This window comes from Pongo abelii, chromosome 12 (assembly GCF_028885655.2).
Source record: "Pongo abelii isolate AG06213 chromosome 12, NHGRI_mPonAbe1-v2.0_pri, whole genome shotgun sequence".
Classification (NCBI taxonomy): Eukaryota; Metazoa; Chordata; class Mammalia; order Primates; family Hominidae; genus Pongo; species Pongo abelii.
In genome coordinates, this window is record NC_071997.2 from 28,602,214 (window position 1) to 28,627,421 (window position 25,208).

Genomic DNA, 25,208 nt, shown 5'->3' on the forward strand with positions numbered 1-25,208 from the left:
CCTGGCCTCAAGCACTCCTGCCTCAAGCTCCCAAAGCGCTGGGATTACAGGAGTGAGCCACAGCATTGGGCCAATGGGTTTTCTTATACACAATGAGTAGTTTTTTTTTTTTCAAGATTATTTTTCTTTCATTGTTTTCACTATAGTTTTGGTATGCATCTTTCTATGTTATCTTACAATTTGTTGATCTTCTTGGATTAATGTTTTCATCAAATATTTGATTTTCAGGCATCATTTCTTCCAATAATTTGCTGATTCTTTCTACTGTGAACACAATCTACTGTAGAGCTCCTCTAATGAATTTTTCATTACAGTTACTTTACTTTTGAACTCTAGAATTTCTATTTGGCTTATTTTATTTATTTTTTTATTATTTATTTTATTTTATTTTATTTATTTTATTTAATTTTTTTTTTTATTTTATTTGAGATGGAGTCTTGCTGTTGCCCAGGCTGGAGTGCAGTGGTGCAATCTCGGCTCACTGCAAGTTCCGCCTCCCCGGGTTCACGCCATTCTCCTTCCTCAGCCTCCCCAGTAGGTGGGACTACAGGCGCCCGCCACCACGCCCAGCTAATTTTTTGTATTTTTAGTAGAGACGGGGTTTCACCATGTTAGCCAGGATGGTCTCAATCTCCTGACCTCGTGATCCGCCCGCCTCAGCCTCCCAAAGTGCTGGGATTACAGGCATGAGCCACCGCGCCTGGCCGATTTGGCCCTTTTAAATTCCTTTCTTTGTTGATATTCTCTGTTTGATGGAATATTGTAAGCATACCTTCCTTATACTTCCAGCAGTTTCCTTTAGTTTTTTTGGAACACACTTATAATAATACTTTGAAGTTTTTATCTGCTTCCAACCTGTTGACCCTCTCAGTTTCCTTTGATTGCTTTTTTGCTCCTTGTATGGATTAGTTTCCTGTTCTTCTGTATGTCTTGTAATTTGTTGTTGAGGACTGGATATTTTAGATACTGTGTCACAGCAGCTCTGGATACTAATTTCCCTCCAACCCCTACCCCCTACCCTCCAGCTAATTTCCCTCCAGCCCCTACCCCCTACCCTCCAGCTAATTTCCCTCCAGCCCCTACCCCCTACCCTCCAGCACATTTCTTCTTGTTTAGTTTCTTGGCTGGATGATTTCAGTTAAGTCCACTTACTCTGAAGTATGCAGGCTCTGATGTCCCTCCTCAGAGTACAGTTTGGGTGTGTGCAGTCACCATGACTACTCCCTCTAGCCCCAAAGACAGTGGTTTTGATAGGGCTCTCTTTTACGTTTTCCTGGTCTTCTGGGAAACGTTCTAGTTAGTTAGAACCTCTTTTGTTATCACATCCTACTATTAGCACCCACTAATTTACTAGCTAACCACTCATTTTTTTTCCTTTTTTTTTTTTTTTTTTTTACTTTAGGTTTTATGGTACATGTGCCCAATGTGCAAGTAAGTTACATATGTATACATGTGCCATGCTGGTGCGCTGCACCCACCAACTCGTCATCTAGCATTAGGTATATCTCCCAGTGCTATCCCTCCCCTCTCCCCCCAACCCACAACAGTCCCCGAAGTGTGATGTTCCCCTTCCTGTGTCCATGTGTTCTCATTGTTCAATTCCCACCTATGAGTGAGAATATGCGGTGTTTGGTTTTTTGTTCTTGCGATAGTTTACTGAGAATGATGATTTCCAATTTCATCCATGTCCCTACAAAGGACATGAACTCATCATTTTTTATGGCTGCATAGTATTCCATGGTGTATATGTGCCACATTTTCTTAATCCAGTCTATCATTGTTGGACATTTGGGTTGGTTCCAAGTCTTTGCTATTGTGAATAATGCGGCAATAAACATACGTGTGCATGTGTCTTTATAGCAGCATGATTTATAGTCCTTTGGGTATATACCCAGTAATGGGATGGCTGGGTCAAATGGAATTTCTAGTTCTAGATCCCTGAGGAATCGCCACACTGACTTCCACAAGGGTTGAACTAGTTTACAGTCCCACCAACAGTGTAAAAGTGTTCCTATTTCTCCACATCCTCTCCAGCACCTGTTGTTTCCTGACTTTTATAGAGACAGGGTCTCACTATGTTGCTGAGGCTGGTCTTGTACTCCTGGCTTCAAGTGGTCCTCCCGCCTCCGCGTCCCAAAGTGCTGGCATGAGCCACCACACCTGGCCACTCTATTGTTTCTGACAATGCTCTGGGGCACAAGTCGCCGCAGTTTAATCCAGTTAAATTCAGGCCCCTGTAGAGTATCTTTGAGGCTTGTTCTAACCCTAGGACTAATAACAGCTGCCTCTATTTTTTTGAGACAGGGTCTCACTCCGTCACCCAGGCTGGGGTGGAGTGGTGTGATCTTGGCTCACTACAACCTCTGCCTCTTGCGTTCAAGCGATTCAGCCTCCTGAATAGCTGGAATTACAGGCACATGCCATGATGCCTGGCTAATTTTTAAATTTTTAGTAGAGACAGGGTTTCAGCATATTGGCCAGGCTGGTCTTGAACTCCTAACCTCAAGTGATCTGCCCACCTTGGCCTCCCAAAGTGCTGGGATTACAGGTGTGAGCCACCGTGCCAGGCTCTTTCTGTTGAGCTTGTTGGCATTCCCTTTTGCTTGTTGCCATCAGGGAGCTGTCAATATGCTCTTAATTGCTCCCCTCCCCAGATCCAACGTATTTGGTGGCACCCTTACACTTCAACATCTTCCCTCATCCTATTCTAGTCAGTCCCTTTATTAAATATTTTTAGTAGAGACGGGGTTTCACCAAGTTAGCGAGAATGGTCTCGATCTCTTGACCTTGTGATTCACCCACCTCGGCCTCCCAAAGTGCTGGGATTATAGGCGTGAGCCACCGTGCCCGGCCCAGAGCTGTTTTTATGACTTGCCATTTCCACTGGACAGAACCTCTGTTCTGCTGCTCCAGAGCTAGGAGTGGGGACAGTGGCCTGCTTTTCTAGGAGTTATACCCACAGTCTACAAGGGGGAAACGGGTGACATAACTCCTGGTCTCCTCCAAATGCATCTCCTTGCATGGAACCTTCACTCTACGTACGAGTACAGAGCCTTCATCCTATGAGTAAGCTGGGGCAAAAGCAACTGAAGCCCAGTATTCTCAGTCTGATATTCCTGGGTTAGAGTTTCTGTGCTGTAAGTGGGGACTAGGTGGAGGAAGGAGCACCAAACCTCTTGGCTACTCTTGCTTGCAAAACGGCTTCTGCAACACAGAGCTTCAGGGAATGAGGCATGCTAATAATCTACTCTTCCAGAGGAGAAACTGTAGTCCAGGATTGGGAACTGGAGAGAGGGAATGGGGTCATGGCTCCAATGCCACAGACTCCCTATTCTAAGATTAGAAGACTTTCTTGAAAAAATGTTTTTGTTGGGTGTATGCATTTATGACAATTTCCACATAAACTTAAACTTCCAGTTACAGGTGTTTTATTGAGCAGAGACAGTGAAGTTCCTTATGCTGTTATTTCAAAAGTGTTTCCTGGTTTCTTTTTAATCAATGTCTTAAAATACAAGCAATCAGGACCCTTTAAATAAGGCAGTATGTTCACAAATCAAAATAGCTTTCTGCTGGCATCAGTTGATTCAACATCAACATGCAGTGTCCAGAATAAATAAGCAGTTCCTTAATGGTTATTTAAATATATTCCAGAAGAGTGTTTATAATTCATTTACAAGTGCAGTATTGCACTAGTAAATGTTACTTGACCTCTTGTATAAATAATGCCGATTAAGAATTAGTCCTGGAATAGTTTTTGAATTTCTAACTCTGTAGATCTAAAACACAATTGTAAATGGTATAAAGATGTAAGAATCATATTGTGATAAAGTCAATCTCAAAAATAGAGAACCCAGACCCTTCCCAGATAATTTAAGAACTGAGTTTTCCTCAACTTAAACATGATGGCCACACAGAAAGTAGTAAAGACACCTTTCGATGTGATACAACTGTATAAAACTCGAGAATATGAGTATTTAGATGACCAATGTATAGACATTAATAGAATTTTAAAAACACATTTAAATCTGAAGCAGGAAAAAAAAGACAATTTACAAAGAATTATTGAGCTCTAATCATCATCAGAGTCTGAATCATATTTCTTTCCTCGGATAGTTTTCTTTTCCAGCTTTGTGAAGTTTGTTCCAAATTTCTTTTGGTTCTGAAATGGTGGCTCCATTAAATTTCCACTAAAAAAAAAAAACCAGCATTTTATTCTTTATGATTTAGTACTAGTATACTAAACTGCACAAAAATCTATTTTTGTTTTCTTCCTGTAACATAGAATAAAATTTCTTTAAAATGCTGGTGTCAGGGAAGAGGTATAATGCTTATATTGATGGTTAATAGCCTTAAACCTTATTTTATACTACTAAATGTTTTAAATCAATTTTATTTTCCTTTCTTTTTGAGACAGGGTCTCACTCTGTGGCCCAGGCTGATGTGCAGTGGTGTGATCACAGCTCACTGCAACCTCCAGTTCCTGGGCTCAAGCGATCCTCCCACCTCAGCCTCCCGAGTGGCTGGGACTACAGGTATGTGCCACCATGCTCAGTTAATTTTTACATTTTTTGCAGTGATGACATCTCACTACATTGCCCAGGCTGGTCTTGAACTCTTAGGCTCAAGCGATCCTCCTGCTTTGGCATCCCAAAGTGCTGGGATTATAGGTATGAGCCACTGCACCAGACCTATTTTCCTTTTTATCATTAATTATGGATTAACATTTGGTTAACACAGTGCTCGGTTGTCACCGGAAATGAGAGAAACCATCACACACCTCCTGATATGATGCATCACTTCCATAATATGCCTGTCAAAAATCGATAATCTGAATCTAATCTTGAGGAAATATAAGACAAACCCAAACTGGGAGATGTTCTCCAAAATAAACAGTTTGTACTCTTCAAAAACATCAGTCTTAAGAACCAAAGAACAATGGTAACTAAAGACGTAATAACTAAATGTGCTGCATTTTTGGTATGAAGGACAATATTGGGACAATGAGAAAACTTGAAATAAGAACAGTAAATTACACAATAATTCCTGTTTTAGTAATTGTACTGTTGCTACCTAAGAAAATGTTCTTGTTCTTAGAAAATACATATGGAAGTCTTTAGGAGTAAAGGGACACTGTATTCACAACTTCCACTCAAATGGTTCCCAAAATACTTCATAGTATCTATAAAGACAATGATAAAACAAATATAAAATGTTTAAAATTGGGTAATATGGGCAAAGGGTCAATGAGGATTCTTTGTACTAGTTTGCAGGGGGTTGTTTCTACTAGTTTTTTGTAGAGACAAGGTCTCATCTCACTATGTTGCCCAAATTGGTCTCAAACTCCTGGCCTCAACTGATTCTCCCACCTCAGCCTCTCAAAGTTTGTAATCTTCTGAGATTACACAAGTGCCCCACCTGGCTGCAATTTGTTTAAGGCTTAAAATTACTTCAAAATATATAACTTTATTTAATACATATTAATATTTTATGTTAATATTAAGAAAATGAAACCAATTTCTACAACATAGGAATGATTTCGGCACGTCTAGGACAGTCAGAGAAAAGACGGGAGGGAAATGGGGGAGAGAGAAAAACGTGAGAGAACCTTCTACTTCCTGAAAGGCAGCATGACTCTGGAATGGTAATTGCACAATTTTACCTGTTACTTTTGCAAATCAAGAAAAGGCAAAAAAGACAAGATGATATGCTCTGATTTGTGGAATTAGATAAATTATTTGTCTGAAGAAGTGGACAAGGAAATGGAAGTTGGATTTTAGATTGTTTTCAAACTAAAACTGTTCTTCATAGCAAGCAATGTAAGCTAGGCATAGAAACCTTTTTGTATTCATCAGCCTCTATAAGTAAAACAGAAATATCTATGTTAAAAATCTAGTATTTTAAAATATAACTTTCTTTGCAAGAGTCTGCTTTTAATTTTTATTTTATCAAAGAGAATCACTTAAGTCAGAATCCATTTGAGTAATCTGGCTTAAATTAGGGAACAGTCAACACTGGATTGCCATTTTAAGTTTCCAGATTAATACAAAATTATTGTCAATAGTATACGTTAAGCTGAAAACTTTTATAGTCAGGAGTACGTTGAGACTCAGTTTTACCTATTAAATCAGTTTTATCTGTAAATCTGATTTTGCTGTAAAATCACGCTAATATTACAAACTTCAAAACACATGCTTTTCCTTTGAGAAACTTTCTACATCTCAGCCGAAATGCCTTAATTTCATAAAATAAATGTTACAATACAAAAATCTTTTGGAAAAATATCAACTATATACGAATTAAAATCAATCTCTTCTTTTGTTAAAAGTTACCTGTAATTAAGAATGTCAGAAGAACCGAGCCTCCATTCTAAAGTTTCTGTGGTGAAGTCATCTGTATTTCCTAGGTCAGTAAACCCAACAACATAATCTTGTGTTTTCCCATCTTTTAGCAGTGCTAATGTGGGAATGACTTTGATACGCAGTCTCTCACAAAGGAAAGGTGCTTTTTCCACATTCAGCTTCAAAAATTTGGTCTCGAGGTGTTTCTTGGACAATATCGCCAGATGTCTGTCTAGTATTTTACACCTGTAAGTAACCACACATTGAAAATTATAAGCTAAAACCACAGATCGCTTTTTTCAAAATAAATATCATTAAGGGAAATCTAATTATGTAGTTTTTCTGTTGACTCTCATAACATGGCAGCCAATTTAAACTTGTGTCAGATGACCTCACTTCCAGATCAGAGGTTAGCTGCCTGATTACGAGATGGGAAAACGGCCTATAAGATTCTAGAAAGTCAGATTTGCATTAATGATATTCTCTTTTAAAATATTAAATATATGCTTTAAGTCATAAAGGAAGTTGTCCTATCTCTTACACAGGAAACTTGAAGAGGAACAAACTGAAACTTGACAGAACTCGGAAGAGACTTACAAGAATCAGAAGTGCACACATGGTGCCATATTTGGAAGTCATGAAGAAAAACTGAACATCATTACTGAGGAAAAACTTCTTACTCCTAAATATGCAACACTGTCAGTAAGAAGCACATTAAGGCTAAGGGTTACTAATAATATTTAAATAAATGTGGCCATTATGCTTCTAGGGAATTAAAAAATACCAGTAGTAACTTTTTTATTTTTTATTTTTTTGGAGGTAGAGTATTGCTCTGTCACCCAGGCTGGAGTGCAGTGGCATGAGCTCGGCTCACTGCAAGCTCCACCTCCCTGGTTCATGCCATTCTCCTGCCTCAGCCTCCCGAGTAGCTGGGACTACAGGCACCTGCCACCACGCCCGGCTAATTTTTTGTATTTTTAGTAGAGACGGGGTTTCACCGTGTTAGCCAGGATGGTCTTCATCTCCTGACTTCGTGATCCGCCTGCCTCAGCCTCCCAAAGTGCTGGGATTACAGGCGTGAGCCACTGCACCCAGCCCACCAGTAGTAACTTTTATTAAGCCATCTTCCAATGAAGATGGAAACAGAAGTGAGATTTTCTTGGCCAGGTGCGGTGGCTCACTCCTGTAATCTTGGCACTTTGGGAGGCTGAGGCAGGCGGATCACTTGAAGTCAGTAGTTTGAGACCAGCCTAGCCAACACGGTGAAACCCTGTCTCTACTAAAAATACAAAAATTAGCTGGGTGTGGTGGTGCATGCCTGTAGGCCCAGCTACTTGGGAGGCTGAGGCAGGAGAATCACTTGAACCTGGGAGGTGGAGGCTGCAGTGAGCCGAAATTGTGCCATTGTACTCCAACCTGGGCAACATAGTGAGACTCCACCTCAACAAACAAACAAAAAACAAACAAAAAAAGTGACATCTTCTTTACATTAAAATTTATTTTCTGGGCAACACAGTGAGACTCCATCTCAACAAACAAAAAACAAACAAAAAAGTGACATCTTCTTTACATTAAAATGTATTTTCTGGCCTGATGCAGTGGCTCACGCCTGTAATCCCAACACTTTGGGAGGCTGAGGTGGGCAGATCACTTGAGGCCAAGAGTTCAAGACCAGCCTGGTCAATATGGTGAAACCCCATCTCTACTAAAAATAATAAAAATTAGCTGGGCGTCATGATGGGCACCTGAAACCCCAGCTACACAGAAGGCTGAGGCACGAGAATCACTTGAACCTGGGAGGTGGGAGTTACAGTGAGCTAAGATTATACCACTGCACTCCAGGCTAGGCGACAGAGTGAGACTCTGTCTCAAAAAATCTGTAAATTGACTTAAAATTTTTTTTAAGGTGATGGAAATGTTATAAAATTAGATTGTGGTGGTAGTTGGACACCTCTGTAAATAGACTAGAATTTATTAAATTGGGCATTTAAAATGGATGAATTTTATGGCATTAAATTACATTCTAATAAAGCTGTTTGAAAACAAAGCAAAATACTGCTCTACAGGGCAGTGAATTTGCTTCAGGGCATCTATGGACTCTTCAAAAGTATATCATAAATTTTATTTTTCTGGGAAAGAGAACATAGCTTTTATTAGATTCTCAAAGGGATCTAAGACCCATAAAACTTTTTAAGAACCACTAGATTAAACTGTCAATTTCCTCCTACCACTAAAATTCTATGACTCTAAAATTCTAAAGTTTATTTCTTCAAAATTAAAATGATTAAAAAAAATTTCATTTCCAAAAAAAAAAAAAAAAAAAAAATTCATTTTCGACTGGCCAATTCACGAGTGTTTCTAAAACAGACTGTTGTAACAATCTTTTAGACCGGTCATTCTTAACCCCAGGTGTTCATTATGATCAACTTTTACTTATTTATTTTGAGTTGGACTCTCACTCTTGTCACCCAGGCTGGAGTGCAGTGGCGCGATCTCAGCTCACTGTAACCTCTGCCTCCTGGGTTCAATCGATTCTCCTGCTTCAGGCTCCCAAGTAGCTGGGATTACAGGCACCTGCCACCATGCCCGGCTAATTTTTGTATTTTTAGTAGTGATGGGGTTTCACCATGTTGACTAGGCTGGTCTTGAATTGCTGACCTCAAGCAATCCACCCGCCTCAGCCTCCCAAAGTGCTGGGATTAGAGGTGTGAGCTACCACACCCAGCCTGCCGTCAACTTTTAAAATATCCAGATGAATCAAAATTCTCTGGCAGTGGAGTTGGGAAACATACAGCTGTTCTTATGCTCAAATAAAGCTTGAGAACTACCTCTTTAGATGACTAACACACAAAATACTTCATGGTTATTTTTACCAGTAAGCTTTATGTGTATTTGATGTAGTTTTTCCTGAACTAAGTTTGGGTCTAACATAAGTTATGTGTAACCTTGGTGCCTCATCACTTTTTCCCTGGATATATCTTTTCATATGTCACTCATGTAGTTCAGTAACAAGATTTCAGTGAAAAATGGTAAGAGAGAACAAATTAATAAATGGTTTTTAAATAAAGCTCAAAACAAATGATAAATCAACCTTCATATGAGAAATATGTTCCTGAAAATTTGTAAATAAATCAACTCCATACTTTAACTGCAGTAAGGAACGTATTTTTTTTTTTTTTTGAGATGGAGTCTCGCTCTGTCGCCCAGGCTAGAGTGCAGTGACACGACCTCTGCTCACTATAACCTCCACCTCCTGGGTTCAAGCAATTCTCCTGTCTCAGCCTCCTGAGAAGCTAGGATTACAGGCACCCGCACCATGCCTGGCTAATTTTAATTTGTATTTAAAGAGCAAGACAGAGTCTTGCTCTGTTGCCAGGCTGGAGTGCAGTGGCACGATCTCGGCTCAATGCAACCTCCACCTCCCAGGTTCAAGCAATTCCCCTGCCTCAGCCTCCTGTGCAACTGGGACTACAGGCACATGCCACCATGCCCGGCTAATTTTTTGTATTTTAGTAGAGATGGGTTTTCACCATGTTGGCCAGGATGGCCTCGATCTCCTGACCTCATGATCCACCTGCCTCGGCCTCCCAAAGTACTGGGATTACAGGCATGAGCCATGGCGCCCAACCCGTCAATCAGTTTTTAAAAATCCAAAACAACAGTCACGGTATAAATAGCTATAGGCCTTTATGTACGTTTAAAAATAACTAAAAGAGCATAATTAGATTGTTTATAACACAAAGGATAAAAGCTTGAGGTGATGGATACTCCATTTACCCTGATGTGATTATTAAACATTGCATGTCTGTGTTAAAATATCTCATGTACCCCATATTTACCTACTACTACCCACAAAAATTAAAAATTAAAAAAATAGCAATGGGCTTAAAACATGGGTTCAAATCTCTCCTTTTTTTTTTTATCATTTAGTATCTGAGTGATACTAGGTGAGTCACTTAATTTCTCCAAATCTTGGCTTCTATACATGAAATACAGGAATAATAATAAGTGCCTCTGAAGATTATTGTGAATGTTCTAGGGATAATATACATCAAAGCATCCTGCCTACTATGTGCTAGGAACTTTGCTAATATATGAAGTTAACTGGATGATTTTGATTTTTCAGTTCTGTTTGAAGGTGAGTACTCCTGGTGATGCACTGTTTATATACCATCAAATGTATTTATTGACCATCTACTATGTGTCAGGCAGTTGCTTTAGGGCTATGATCCCAGAGAACAGTAGGTCACAATACAGGCAAATGCGCTGCCTCACAAAACCAACAATTGGGAAAGACATAAAAAAAACAAGTGAGGCCGGGTGCCGTGGCTCATACTTGTAATCCCAACACTTTGGGAGGCCAAGGTGGGTGGATCACCTGAGGTCAGGAGTTTGAGACCAGCCTGGCCAATCTGGAGAAACCCCATCTCTACTAAAAATACAAAAATTAGCCGGGTGTAGTGCTGGGTGCCTGTAGCCCTGGCTACTCGGGAGGCTGAGGCAGGAGAATCACTTGAACCCGGGAGGTGGAGGTTGGAGTGAGCCAAGATCCTGCCATTGCACTCTAGCCTGGGTGACAGTGTAAAAGTCTGTCTCAAAAACAAAAAAAAAAAAAACAAGTGGACAAATAATATTTTACATACTAGTATATTTATATATCACCTCATCATATTTGTCAGAGGTTGGCAACTTGAGGACTGTGTGCCAATGGGAGATGGCTATGTACCACAAGGGCAGAGGTTTCTCTGATACCTTTCTACCTGCCTAATCCCTTCTCTCACTGTTCCTCACAAGGGATTCCACCACCTCAATATTTTGTTTCATTTTTATTCTCTTAGTCAGTGAACGCCAGGCAATCAATTCTTGAAAGATGTTAACTAATAATGAAGCTGTTGGGTTGTGAGATCAAGACAAAGGGGCAAGAAGGCCACAGAAATGAGAAAGACAGCAGAGCTGAAACCACAGTGAGTGCCAGAATCTCTAGAGCATAGTGCTTGTCTGTCCCGGGTAGGCAGGTGCCAGTCAGCAGATGACTGCCATTACAGTTCCAGCTATGCTATTAGCAAGTTTTCTGATTTTTTAAAGAAAAATTCTAAATGTGGATATTTTCAAAAGGAGTTATCTCTCAATTTTTAAGTGTTGGCAACTAATCAAATCTGTGCACAAAAAACCACAAAGGCTTGGATCCTTTGGTTTAAGATATGACCTCTTCTGAGGAGGTATTAACATTTTATAAGAGATCTGCCTCCTTAGAGAAATTTGGAGACCTAGGGTGGTCTAAGAAAAATCACTTCTCCTTCTAGCCAAGATTGGCAATCCCAACTCTGCTCTGGTGAAAGGTTTAGCCAAGCCACCATCTCCTCATCACAGATGCTAGTTCCTTCAAGGAGGAACTGAAGGAACACTGACTCTCAACAGCTGTTGCCTGTTCCCAATATCGTGGCTATATCACAATACTAGAGGGAAATAATTACTGTCGTGGTGATAAAAAGTTTAAGTGTACATTTCTAAGATGTTTTTAGTTAGCTAGTGAAAATACAATTCAAAAATATAAGCCATTTATATGGGAATATTGACTTTCAGTAATATTCATTTATACTTTTGCATGTAACTGTTCTTTAAGTTACTGTTTAAAATAACAACTTTTTTTTCTTTTTTTTTTGAGATGGAGTCTCACTCTATCGCTCAAGCTGAAGTGCAGTGTCGCGATCTCCACTCACTGCAACCTCCGTCTTCCGGGTTCAAGCAATTCTCCCACCTCAGCCTCCCCAGTAGCTGGGACTACAGGTGCCTGCCACCACACCCGGCTAATTTTGTAGTTTCAGTAGAGGCAGGGTTTCGCCATGTTGGCCAGGCTGGTCTTGAACTCCTGACCTCAAGTGATCCACCCCGCCCTTGGCCTCCCAAAGTGCTGAGATTGCAGGCTTGAGTCACTGGGCCCCTGCCTGCTTAACTTAATACTAAATAACATATGATAGAATACAATGAAACAACTTAGGAAGTTTTTTCTTTTAGTTTTCTTAATTTCTCTAGTAAGCCAGTATATCTCCAGCCAAACAATTCACTGTGTTTTTTTAGAAAAAGTCACAGATGGAAACAAAGTTACCTGAATGTGGAGTCTCTGTAGAAATGGCAAACCACATTTTCACTCTCCTTGACTTCTTGAAAAAAGTCTCTTTCGCTAGGGATTTCTCTGTATTCCCCATGTCCTTTAGAAAGCCATTCCTAATTTGGAGAGAGGAAAAACATTACACATGTGAGATATCTCTTTCAGAACCACTTGACATTTTAAGTGTCCAAATCACCATCGTATTTTGTAATGAAGTCAATTAAAAAAAAAAAAAAGTGTTTTTTTTTTTGTTTTGTTTTTTTTTTGAGACGGAGTCTTGCTCTGTCACCAGGCCGGAGGGCAGTAGCGCGATCTTGGCTCACTGCAACCTCCAACTCCCGGGTTCAAGCAATTCTCCTGCTTCAGCCTCCCAAGTAGCTGGGACTACAGGCGGGCACCAGTATGTCCAGCAACTTTTTGTATTTTTAGTAGAGATGGGTTTTCACCATGTTGGCCAGGATGGTCTCGATCTCTTGACCTTGTGATCCGCCTGCCTCGGCTTCCCAAAGTGCTGGGATTATAGGTGTGAGCCACCGTGCCCGGCCCAAAAGTGTGTTTTTTTTGAGAATGGGTCTTGCTAAAGTTGCCCAGGATGGAGTGTGGTGGCATGATCATAGCTCACTGCAGCCTCAACCTCCTGGGCTCAAGAGATCCTCCTACATCGTCTCCCAAGGAGTTGGGACCACTGGCACATGCCACACCACGCCTGGCATTTTTTTTTTTTTTTTTTTTTTGGTAGAGACGGGGTTTTACTATATTGCCCAGGCTGGTGTCAAACTCCTAGGTTCAAGCAATCCTCCCACCTTGTCCTCCAAAAGTGCTGGAGTTACAGACATGAGCCACTGTGCCTGGCTGAAGTGAAGGAAAAATGAATTTCTTTTAGCAATTTACTTTCCTGTTTCTACTGTCAATGCAAAACTAGTCTATGGACAGTTAATGTCTCCACAGCGTGGCCTGGGTTCAAGACAATTACCTGTCTTTGTAGCTTAAAACATCTATTTTCTCAGAACTTTCCAAATAAAAATTTAGACTTGAGAGACTCAGAATGTAAATATCCACTTAACTCTATCCATGTACTCTTAAACTACTAAAACCAGAAGCATTTGATCCAAGTTACTACAAGTCTTTTAAAAATAATGCTCATGAGGCTGGGTGCAGTAGCTCATGCCTGTAATCCCAGCACTTTGGGAGGCTGAGGCGGCTGGATCACCTGAGGTCAGGAGTTCCAGACTAGCCTGGCCAACATGGTGAAACCCCGTCTCTACTTAAAAAAAAAAAAAAAAAAAATACAAGAAATTACCTAGCCGTGGTGGTAGCCACCTGTAATCCCAGCTACTTGGGAGGCTGAGGCAGGAGAATTGCTTGAACCCGGGAGGCAGAGGTTGCAGTGAGCTGGGATCACGCTACTGCCTGGCCAACAGAGTGAGACTCTGTCTCAAAAATAAATAAAAATAAAAATAATGCTTATGAGATAAACCCAATTCGTCTTGGGGAGAGAAGGAGGATACTGCAGCTCTGAAGCTCAAGAGCCCTGTCTGCTTTTGATAACCACCTTATAAATGTTTAAAAAGCCTCTATACCTGCACTAATTGTTAGAAAGGTCATCTCACACTGAACTGCAATATATCCGTAATTCTGGTCTGTGGATTCCAGCTTGGACAAAGATTAAAGTTTTAATCTCTTTCCCACGTGGGCCCTTCAAACATCACATATTGCCTAAGTTTTCCCTTCTCCACATTGAACACTTCCAGTTCCTTTTAACTGTTCTCATATGAAAAGATTTCTAGAGTTCCTACTCTTCCAGGATATCAACTAAACACACTCTAATTCACCAATGTCTTCTTAAAATGTGACAGAGGTCTGAATCCAGCCTCCAGAAGGGGTCCAACCAAAGAGCCAGGAGGGCCTTCTCCCTTCCTCCTCTGGACGTCAGTGAACATGGCCCAGACTACATTAATGACTGCGGTGTCAGAATCACATCCACTTACATTGAGCTGACACTCGCAGGAGACCCTGATATTTTCTTATGTGAAATTTCTATACACAGTTTAACTCTCAAATACAATTCCCCAATGACATATGACGTTTCATGACTGCTTTCACAACTTACCAATGATATGTGCCCTTAAAAAGTATTTGTTAGGCTGGGCGCAGTGGCTCACACCTGTAATCTCAGCACTTTGGGAGGCTGAGGCAGGTGGATCACTTGAGGACAGGAGTTTGAGAACAGCCTGGGTAACATGGCGAAACCCTGTCTCTACAAAAAATATGAAAATTAGCCAGGTGTGTTGGCACACACCTGTAATCCTGGCTCCTCGGGGGCTGCAGCACAATAATTGCTTGAACTCCGAAGGCGGAGGTTGCAGTGAGCCAAGATCACACCACTGCACTCCAGCCTGGGTGACAGAGCAAGACTCTGTCTCAAAAAAAAAAGTATTTGTATTTTAAAAAGCTGCTATTTCTAGGCCGGGCGCAGTGGCTCACGCCTGTAATACTAGCACTTTGAGAGGCTGAGGTGGGCGGATCACCTGAGGTCAGGAGTTCAAGATCAGCCTGGCCAACATGGCGAAATCCCATCTCTACCAAAAATACAAAAATTAGCCGGGCATGGTGGCAGGCGTCCGTAATCCCAGCTACTTGGGAGGCTGAGGCAGAAGAATCGCTTGATTCTGGGAGTTGGAGGTTGCAGTGAGCTGAGAATGTGCCACTGCACTCCAGCCGGAGCAACAGAGCAAGACTCTATCTCAAAAAAAAAAAAAAAAAGCTGCTATTTCTTTTCATTATTTATTCTCAGGTATTTAACCAAGAGGCTGAAGACCCAAACCTGTCCTGGCTCCTTTGAGGGAGGATGTGCCCATTCCAAACCTCTACCAATGCTCAGGGCCTCTGCTGACACATTTGCTACACCCCTGTGCTCTTAGCATAGCCCCTTTTGGACAGCGTGTGCTCCTAAGGTATCTGCAGAACAGAATCAAGCAGGATGGGCCTACCTGAGGCATGGCAGCCGGGCAGCACCTGGCTCTCAGTGGCTGTCACCCAAGCCTCTGCTTAACTCCTATTTCTTACCTTATCCCTCTATTCTGCTCCCTACCTACGTGTGCCAGCTCTAGTTAACAGTAGGAGGGTGCTTGGCTGACAGAAGAATATAAATTGACCTAGGCCTAGTAAGTGCCGAGTGTAAGTCAATGCATACAATGATCTCCCCAATACCCTCGTAGATCAGAAAATCAAAATTACTGTATAATCTAATTACTGCATAATCTCTTATAAAAAGCATATCTACACAAATCACTAGCTTGCTTGCCTATTTCCAGAAAATATTTTAATAAAAGACCTACGAAAATGCAGTGAAAGTTCCAAAATAAGACCCTCTGAATTACTCGATGACAAATTCATTTTAAATTGATTTATACATTAATAATAAAAAAGGCTTATAGCCAGTCTGCCTTAGTTGGTTTTAATTATAAATATTCAGACCAGTTTTGAACTGCCAAAAAGTTCCTTTAAGACATTACTTAATGTATGTTCATCACTGCAAATCAGGTGAATTCAGTCTCTCTACAAAAATATCCTAGTTACAAATAATTATTTTTAGTTGCATATTAGCAATTAGTACTTAAATGTGACTATGAAATATGAGTTTGTGGCAGAACCTAAACATATATTACCTTAAATTCCAATAATCCGTCCTTTGCATACTAATTATCAGCCCTATACTATGAAAAGGAGCCAATTGGGCTTGGCGTGGGGTGGCTCACACCTGTAATCCCAGCACTTTGGGAGGCCGAGGCAGGCGGATCATTTGAGTTCAGAGTTCGAGACCAGCCTGACCAACATGATGAAACCCCGTCTCTACTAAAATACAAAAATTAGCTAGGCATGGTGGCAGGCACCTGTAATCTCAGCTACTTGAGAGGTCAAGGCAGGATGGGCAACAGAGTAAGACTCCCTCTCAAAAAAAAAAAAAAAGAAAGAAAAAGAAAAGAAGTCTATTTTCTAAAATAGGGTACAGGTAAAAACCATATAACGTACTCTATTTTAGAAAACTCAAAATATAAAAACTTGGACTCACTCATAAAAGATTATTTCCTTTTGTAGTAACTCTTCTAAACATGAGGGTGTAAACACATCAAAGTGATGCTACAGCAATACAAACAAAACTCCTTCTCTTTTTTTGTGGGGGAACTGGGTCTCGCTCTGTCATCCAGGCTGGAGTGCAGTAGCACAATCTCGACTCACTGCAACCTCCACCTCCTGAGTTCAAGAGATTCTCCTGCCTCAGCCTCCTGAGTAGCTGGGACTACAGGTGTGCGCCACCACACCTGGCTAATTTATGTATTTTTTGTAGAGACAGGGTTTCACCATGTTGGCCAGGCTGGTCTTGAACTCCCGACCTCAGGTTGTCTGCCCACCTTGGACTCCCAAAGTGTTGGGATTACAGACGTGAACCACCATGCCTGGTCAAAACTCCCTATTTCTTCAGAAAAGTTAAGCCTCATGTTTAAGTCACAGTCAACTGAAAAGGAACGAGAGTTGGTGATAATGTATTTCCATGTAACCCAATGGAAAAAATGTTTTAATCAAAATTCAATTTGGCCAGGTGTGGTGGCTCACGCTTGTAATCCCATCACTTTGGCAGGCTAAGGTGGGCGGATCACTTGAGGTCAGAAGTTCAAGGGCAGCCTAGCCAACATGGCAAAACCCCATCTCTACTAAAAATACAAAACTTAGCCAGGCGTGGTGGTGTGTGCCTGTAGTCCCAGCTACTCGGGTGGCTGAGGCAGAAGAATTGCTTGAACCCGGGAAGCAGAGGTTGCAGTGAGTCAAGATGATACCACTGTACTCCAGCCAGGGTGTCACAGCGAGACTCCATCTCAAAAAGAAGAAAAAAAAATTTCAATTTACAGAATTTAATCCATTGGTTTCAATCAGAGTTTACAACTCTGCATTTATTCTACACAAACATTCTAAGAGGCAACAACGATAGAGCTGTGGCCACCTTTGTTACAAAGCATGCATTCTTTTGAATAAGCCACATAATTATTTCATTGGAAATGCCTGAAATAAATTTTTCAACATAAATTGACTTAATTGCTCTTATCTCATCTGTCTTATCTCGTTTGCTTTGAAAATAGCTAAATCGGCTTTAATATTACCCAAAATGGAAACCAATGACTCCCTAGCCCTCCATTCAACCAAACAAATCCAAGCTCAGAAAAACGATCTTGGGCAGATCTTTCTTTTACTCGACTGTGGATTAATATAGAGATTGGGCTAATTTTGAATGTGTCTTTAAAACATATTTTTTTCTGGGCAAATTTTTAACAGTAATAGGTATTCTGAATTCCAAAAACCCTAAACACAAAGAACGAAATGTAACTACTACAGCACATGTATATATAAGTTGTTAGGCGCATACTGTTATAGCAATTTCAGAAAGCAGGGCAGAGAGGTTACTTGTTTCTGCTGTTGAGCTTTCCTTAATGCCTGGAGTCTCTTTTCTTTAAGGCGTTCCAATTCATCCTCATCCATCTGATCCAGTTTTTGAATTTCAGAATCCAAATGTTCTTCCACCAGTTTGGTAGTCTGAAGCAGCTGATGCTCCAGGACTTTGGAAAACATGTCAACAGATGCATCAGCTTCCATTCTTCCAAATGGTACAGAGTTCAGCCTGGGTGCTGGGGAGAAGATTTACAAAATACATTTTAAAAAATGCAAACAATAAGCAAGCTTTTCTCTACCATTTTCAAAAATTCTGGCAAGTGTATAATGTGTACTCTCTGGAGTATTCTAACGACATCCAAGCACTTGATGTTGGGCTTAACAATTTTTATGTGTTTTTAAATTTAATTCTCAATAGGTTCTAGTCACACCACTCAAAAACTGCTTATAGCAAATTTAGGGTGCTTCTTATTTAGTATATGTTTTACTATACTAAAGCCAAGATAAGTCTTTAAGACCATCACCAAACCACAGAGAAATGAGTTGTGAAGTTATACCTAGTGATATATACTGACGATCAGTGTTCTTTACCAATGGGAAGGAGAAATCAGAAACAACTGCGAACAATAGGAAAGTATACCTACTGAGGTTTTATGCATAAATGTATATACTAAACTTTACTTAAACACAGAGTACAGTTGAGCAAAACACAGATTTTTTTCATGGCTGCTGCCCAAATGAGTTTCATTTAACTCCTAAGACGTCTCATTACCATTTATGTAAAGAAGAGTGCCTGGTGTTCCCTAAGCATTAATGTCCATTCCTGTTCTCCCATTACCTAACAAAACAGTCTATGAGGTCACAAAAATTAATACTGGTTTTCATTTACTGACAGTGTTAACTGTGATGTAAAACACTCCAAATACTTTTCTAAATTTTGGGTTTTTTTCCATCATCACTCCTCTGCGCAAAATCAGAGTTTCAAAATAGTACTAATTCAGATTAGAAAGGAAGACCTATTTCAATTACAGTCATGCATCACTTAACAATGGGAATACATTCTAGGCTGGGCGCTATGGCTCACGCCCGTAATCCCAGCACTTTGGGAGGCCAAGGTGGGCAGATAACTTGAGTTCAGGAGTTTGAGACCAGCCTGGGAAATATGATGGAACCCTGTCTCTACTAAAAATAGAAAAATTGGCCAGGACCGGTGGTGTGCGCCTGTAGTCCCGGCTACTAGGGAGGCTGAGGTGGGAGGAGGATAGCTTGAGCCCAGGAGGCGGAGGTTGCAGTGGGCTGAGAACGCACCACTTGCACTCCACCCTGGGCGACAGAGCCAGACCCTGTCTCAAAAACCAAAAACCAAAACCCAAAAACCCACAAAACAATGGGAATACATTCTGAAAAATGCATCATTAGGTGATTTTGATATTGTTTCAAACATTATAGACTATTTACACAAACCCAGATGGTACAGCCTGCTACACACCTAGGCTATAACATACAGCCTATTACTCCTAGGCTACAAATCTGTACAGCATGTTATTGTACTGCATACTGCAGACAACTGTAACATAATGGCATTTGTGTATCTAAACATAGAAAAGGTACAATAAATACAGTATTATAATCTCATAAAACTGAAATGTCCTTATGTGGCACATGACTACATATTTTAAAAGAAATGGAGTATTTTGTACTAGCAATTAGTACAAAATTTTACTTTTTTTTTTTGAGACGGAGTCTCGCTCTGTCGCCCAGGCTGGAGTGCAGTGGCGTGATCTCCGCTCACTGCTAGCTCCGCCTCCTGGGTTCAAGCCATTCTCCTGCCTCAGCTTAGCCGGGACTACAGGCGCCCGCCACCACGCCCGGCTAATTTCTTTTTGTTTTTAGTAGAGACGGGGTTTCACCGTGTTAGCCAGGATGGCTACGATCTCCTGACCTCGTGATCTGCCCGCCTCGGCCTCCCAAAGTGCTGAGATAACAGGCGTGAGCCACCGCGCCCGGCCAAAATTTTACTTCTTTTAAAAGAAATGGAGTATTTTGTACGAGAAATTTTATACCAACAATTAGAGGGCAAGTTTATGTGTATTTCAGGGTTATTACTGCAGAAATGATTTATAATTTGCCTATCAAAGCAGGAGGCTGTTGCATATCAATAAACTATGATACATTTGCAAATAATACTGAAGCACCCCAAATTTCACAACAAACTGTGAATTCATTCACTCAGCTTCTGACACAGATCCTGACCCACACAGGCCCTCTATAAACGTTGCGCTGAAGAGAAATATTCTTGCAAACTTCAATTCTGATTCCTTTTTCTTTACAGGAAAAGCATTTGAAAAGCATACTTGATTTCATCTTTGTATCTCCATAGAACACAGCAGGTACTCAATAAACATGTATTTAACGTCGGATGAACACGTGCCTAACTTCTGTTCAAATTACTACACTGTTAAGTTTCAAAAGTATTTGAGTCTAAAAAAAAATTGTAAGCTCCTCGTGAGTGCTATAGAATTGGAAAGGTGCTGTATTTCAAACACAGCAAAGATTTTCACGCTCCCTACCGCCCAAGAAAAATGTCAGTAGGACTGTGACCCTCAGTGAGGGGGTTGGAAGAAGAAAATAAGATACTGAATTGCACGTTGGAAGCTGTGCTCCAGGGATAAGCACAGAGAATGCTTACCCTGGAACTTTATAGAATGAGCCCAGAATTTAATTATGGGATAACTGTAAAATGATGCGATTAAGAAGAGCTATTCTGGGTGTAGGTGTTGGTGGTCAGAGCATTGAGAACGGGGTAAAGAGACGATGCAACCCCTCGTTAGCTTTTCATTCTTCAAACCACAGCCTCTGATTCTTCCTTTTTACAGCTCCGCTGGAAGGGTGGGACGGGACACAGCGCGTCCTCAAATTCCCTAGTCATTTCCTGGACACCCTTACAGGTATCTGCCAAAACAATCAAGGGGCCTGGTCCTTAACTGAACCCCAGGTACCTCCCCAATGGCATGCCGGCCACTCCCTGCGCCCGGGGAAACAGAAGAAGTCACAGTCCCGGTGGCCCCAACTTCGATGCCTCCTAGTGCGCATGCGCAAAAGCCTCTGCCAGGACACCAACACCGGTGCTGGGGCCGCGCCGCTCCTCCGCTCCGGATGTGGAGCAGCAGAATGTTCACCAGCACCCGGACGTGGTGGTCGGATTTTTCTCACTACCCTCTGCCTCACCTGAGCTCTCGGTGATGCCTGAGAAGTGAAAGAGCAGCAGTTTCAAAAGACACGTCCACCCCAGCTTTCGCCTTGCAGTAGCCGCCGGCGGCCGCAAACAGGCCGTCACATCCGCCTCTTTATTGGCTGCGAACCTCGCGCGATATCACCTTGGAGGCCAGAGGAAGGGGCGGGCGGTCGGGTGGCGAACAGTTCTGCGCGTGCGCCTTCCGCCCGGCAGCCCGGAACCCAAGGTGTCCGACCCTCGCTTTCCTCCGGGTACACGGCCGAACTGGAAGGCCGCAAAGCATGGTGGGAGTTGCAGTTTCTTAGTGCGCAGGCTGGCGTGGCCGGACTTTCTCAGGAGCGTGCTTCAGTATTCAAGGTCCAGTGCGCCAGACTGGAAATGAGAGAGCTGTGCTCTCGCTCAGCCGTGACGCTTGAACTGCGTTTCCATTCTGTTAGTGTTGAATGAACTTTTTTTTTGTTGTTGTTGTTTTCTTTGTTTTCTTTTGTTAACATTTTTCCTAAAGTCGAGGCATAAACATATACAGCACAATTAACTTTTGCATAGTTAAAACCCAAAATATCACCGGCCAGATCCAGATATAGAACATTTTCCACCACCCCTGTAGGTTCCCTCTTGACTTTTCTAAATACAGGAATTTTTAGAACTCGCCCTCGCTTTGAGGGTGAAGACGAAGACCTATGTTAGGGAATTGATCGGCTGTGTTCTGTTGTATGTTTTATCCAGTGACTGTACATAATGCATAATGCACGGATGTTACTGAGAGGTCCCTATTTTGTCCTGGATTTATCTCTCTCGCACATCCCAGAGGACTCATTATTGGTTCGTTGTGGTTCTTTACTGAACTTCGTGCGGCTGAGAATACAAAGATATAAAGGGAAGCCCAAAGCCCACTCCTGAACCGAAGGGTGCGTTTCCGGTTGGGAGAGGGGTGCGGTGGGGAAATTGACAGCTTCATCGTCCATCTCCGGGTTCTAGAACGTGGAAAACCCGGGGGCGTCGGCTCGTGGCGGACGCTTGAGGGCAGGGGGCGCTCGGGCTCCTGCCTGGCCGGCTGGTCAACCGGAGACGCTCTACCCGAAGCGCAGCTCTCGATGAGCCGCGCCCTGCGTCCTCACGCCGAGGCGGCGGGACGATGCGCTTGCGCACTGAGAACTCATACCATATGTACGCTGTTCCAGTGCGCGGGTCTGTGGAGAGCCGGGTGCGAGCGGCGGCAGCACGGGGGAAAAGGAGCTGAGCGGAGACCAAAGTCAGCCGGGAGACAGTGGGTCTGTGAGAGACCGAATAGAGGGGCTGGGGCCACGAGCGCCATTGACAAGCAATGGGGAAGAAACAGAAAAACAAGAGCGAAGACAGGTAGATAGGGTTTGGGTCCGTACGGCGGCGGCCGCCCTGGCTTAGTGGGGTGTGCGGGTCTCGCCGGGCGCGGGGTCGGACTGGGGTCTGGGCTCGTGACGAGCCTCGCGGGGTACCAGGCCTGGGCCCAGAGTGTGCGGCGCGGGCCCAAGCCCCCGGGCCGGGTGGGCACGTAGGGCCTCGACGGCGGGCGGGTCCTCCCAGTCGAACCTCGCTCTCCCGGCTACCCCTTCCCCGGCCTGAGGAGCGGGGCAGTCATTTGAGGGTTCCTGGCCGCGCAGGGAGGGTCAGGCGGCTTCGCCAGCGTGGCCCAGGCCAGTGTGAGTTTTTTTCCGCGCCACTCTTGGCGAGGGTGGGGAAGTTCTTTTTATGCCTCTTGTACCTGTGAGTACTTGGGAGGGAAGGGAGCTTGAATGTGATGTACGGCCGGGTGTCTCTGCTCGGCGGTTTCAGGTACGTTAGAGTTATGGGGAGGTGTTTAGCAGTTCGCTGTCTCTCAACTTAATCTGATTTGGATACAGTTTTCATTTATTTAAGGGCTGATTGTCCAGCCCTCATGCTTTTCGCTTTCCTTTTTCCGGCCTGTTTTTTGGTCGTTTCTTTGCTCTCTAGCCTTCCCCTAAGAAAGGAAGGGAAGAAGAAGAAACCAACCAACCGGGGTCGCTCCTTTCTAACCACCTGAAATGCTCTGGGGAGGGAGGATAAGGGTATATGCGAGTTACTTACCTAGAGATTTTTGAGACATTTCTGTGTGTCACATTCAATTGAGTTCTGTTACTCATGATGGAAAGAGTTGACTTCCTGGGAGTGAACAACATCTGTTACATTACACGTTCGTACACTACCCACCAAACTTAAATACGAGGCGGAGAGTAAGGTAAATTAAAAAAACTAGTGCTAGTTCATCAGTCTGACTCAAAACAGATATGTTGTCTTGAAGTTAAAATAAGTTTACTAATTATAAATTGGAAACCTGGATCGTTTTCTCACCTAGCGTTTGACTAGCTTATGAGTAGAATTAAAAGACAACAAAGATAGTCTTGTATTTCAGTTTTAGGTCTATTGGAGGAAGTTAATTGGTTTGGAGAATTGAATTATTGTTAAACCAGATGAATGAGAAAAAATAAGGATTATGGGTGATGTAGGGAACACAAATTTCTGTATTTTTGATAGGAATTTTTGATGTATAGGGTACTTTTTTCCTTGCTAGAGAAATGTTTAGCTGTCTCTAGAAAATAGAGAACTGAGAATAATGAACTTTTGTGTATTAATTACCTGCCTTCAACCATCGTTAGCACATGACCTATTTGGTTTCATCCCACCTACTAGAGAGAGAGAGAGAGAGAGATATATATATATACCTTTTTTTTTTTTTTTGAGACGGAGTTTCCCTCTTGTTGCCCAGGCAACAAGAAACTTAGGGCAATGGCGCGATCTCGGCTCACTGCAGCCCCCACCTCCCCGGTTCAAGCGATTCTCCTGCCTCAGCCTCCGAGTAGCTGAGATTACAGGCATGTGCCACCACATCCGGCTAATTGTGTATTTTTAGTAGAGACGGGGTTACTCCATGTTGGTCAGGCTGGTCTCGAACTCTGACCTCAAGTGGTCCGCCCGCCTCGGCCTCCCAAAGTGCTGGGATTACAGGCGTGATCCATCGCCCCTGGCCCCCACCTACTAGATATTTTAAAGCCAATCTCAGTAGCTTTTCATCTGTAAATCCACCAAGTATATCTGTAAGAAATATTAACAGTGATTCTTAAACATTAGCAAATATTCAGTCAGTTTTCTTATTTCCCTGATTGTCTTATTACAGTTTTTTTTTCAATTCGTTAGTTTGGTTTAGGATTACACAAATGTGTTCTTTAGATTTAAAATTACATATATATGTGTTTTTGTTTTTTGTTTTTTTAGAGATGGAGGGGCAGTCTCACTATGTTGCCCAGTCGGGTCTTGAACTCCTGGCCAGTGATCCTCCCACCTCAGCCTCCCTCGTAGCTAGGACTACAGGCGCGATCCGGCTTATATGTTTCCCTACTTACACTTTTTACTTTCCAGGCTCTTTCACAATAGAAAAAAGTCATTGGGAGACAAGGTGTTTATTCTTGTCTGTGTCTTTTTAGGGAAAAGTGAGTGTCTCATTGATTTATAAAGATTTTCAGGGATGCTGTAAAGTTTAAATTGCACACTAGACCCTGTTGTTAAATGATTGGTTTGGTAGTGTAGAAGAAATGCTGTTTTTTTTCCCCTCTCAACCTAATCTGTGTTTTTTTGTTGTTGGTGTTGTTTTGGTTTGTTTGTTTGTTTTTGGCTCATGTTGAAGGGAAAGTGGTGGCAATATAATTTTTAAACATTTATTTTCTCATATACCAATATATGAAGCTGATACATTTTGTGAGTGTGTGTGTGTATAAATGCCTCATGGACTCCTTTTTGTGAATGGCTTTCAGATTGTGTCTAAGAACTCCTGAGCTTTAGCAGAGTCCCCTTTGACCGGAACTGCTTGGGTTTTTATTTTGGTCTTCTACATGAGATATTGGGAGATGGGGAATGGGAAGTTCTACTGCTTTGTGAGTCAGCTTTTTCCCTTTATTTTAATATTTCTTTCCTTTCTTCAGGGATATTTTGCATATTTGTAAATGGGACAAAAACACAGACTGGAAAGAAAATCTAGAGGGAGAAAGTCCAGTTTTAGGATTAGTATTCTTGTTTGTGTAAAATGAGATAG

General features: G+C 42.1%; 2 protein-coding genes and 1 long non-coding RNA gene across 10 annotated transcripts in view; 2 read left to right on the top strand and 1 right to left on the bottom strand.

Annotated features, from left to right (window-relative positions):
* Window positions 1-8,673, top strand: part of LOC112132085 (uncharacterized) — a 30,273-nt gene extending 21,600 nt beyond the window's left edge. For 2 of the 5 annotated variants that reach the window (XR_002913906.3, XR_002913907.3), the window contains 3 exons: window positions 4,415-4,532; window positions 6,326-6,403; window positions 6,884-8,673. This is a non-coding gene — a long non-coding RNA (uncharacterized LOC112132085). Of the gene's footprint in view, window positions 1-4,414; window positions 4,533-5,528; window positions 5,642-6,325; window positions 6,587-6,883 lie in introns of all 5 variants that reach the window. The other 3 variants (XR_008522083.2, XR_008522084.2, XR_008522082.2) reach the window with 3 other exon arrangements.
* On the bottom strand, window positions 3,406-21,211 carry TXNDC9 (thioredoxin domain containing 9). Its single transcript, NM_001133079.1, is given in 5 exon segments — window positions 3,406-4,187; window positions 6,330-6,584; window positions 12,445-12,563; window positions 17,905-18,125; window positions 21,118-21,211. Coding segments are annotated over 4 exon segments (681 nt in total). The 5' UTR covers window positions 18,094-18,125; window positions 21,118-21,211; the 3' UTR covers window positions 3,406-4,069.
* An 887-nt stretch (window positions 21,212-22,098) lies between these two features.
* The window catches only part of EIF5B (eukaryotic translation initiation factor 5B), a 62,382-nt gene continuing 59,272 nt past the window's right edge, over window positions 22,099-25,208 (top strand). For 2 of the 4 annotated variants that reach the window (XM_024242738.2, XM_024242739.2), the window contains exon 1: window positions 22,099-22,483. In XM_024242738.2, the coding sequence (XP_024098506.1) occupies window positions 22,449-22,483 (35 nt within the window). In that variant the 5' untranslated portion in view covers window positions 22,099-22,448. Of the gene's footprint in view, window positions 22,484-22,645; window positions 22,937-25,208 lie in introns of those variants that run through there. The other 2 variants (XM_054547248.1, XM_054547247.1) reach the window with 2 other exon arrangements.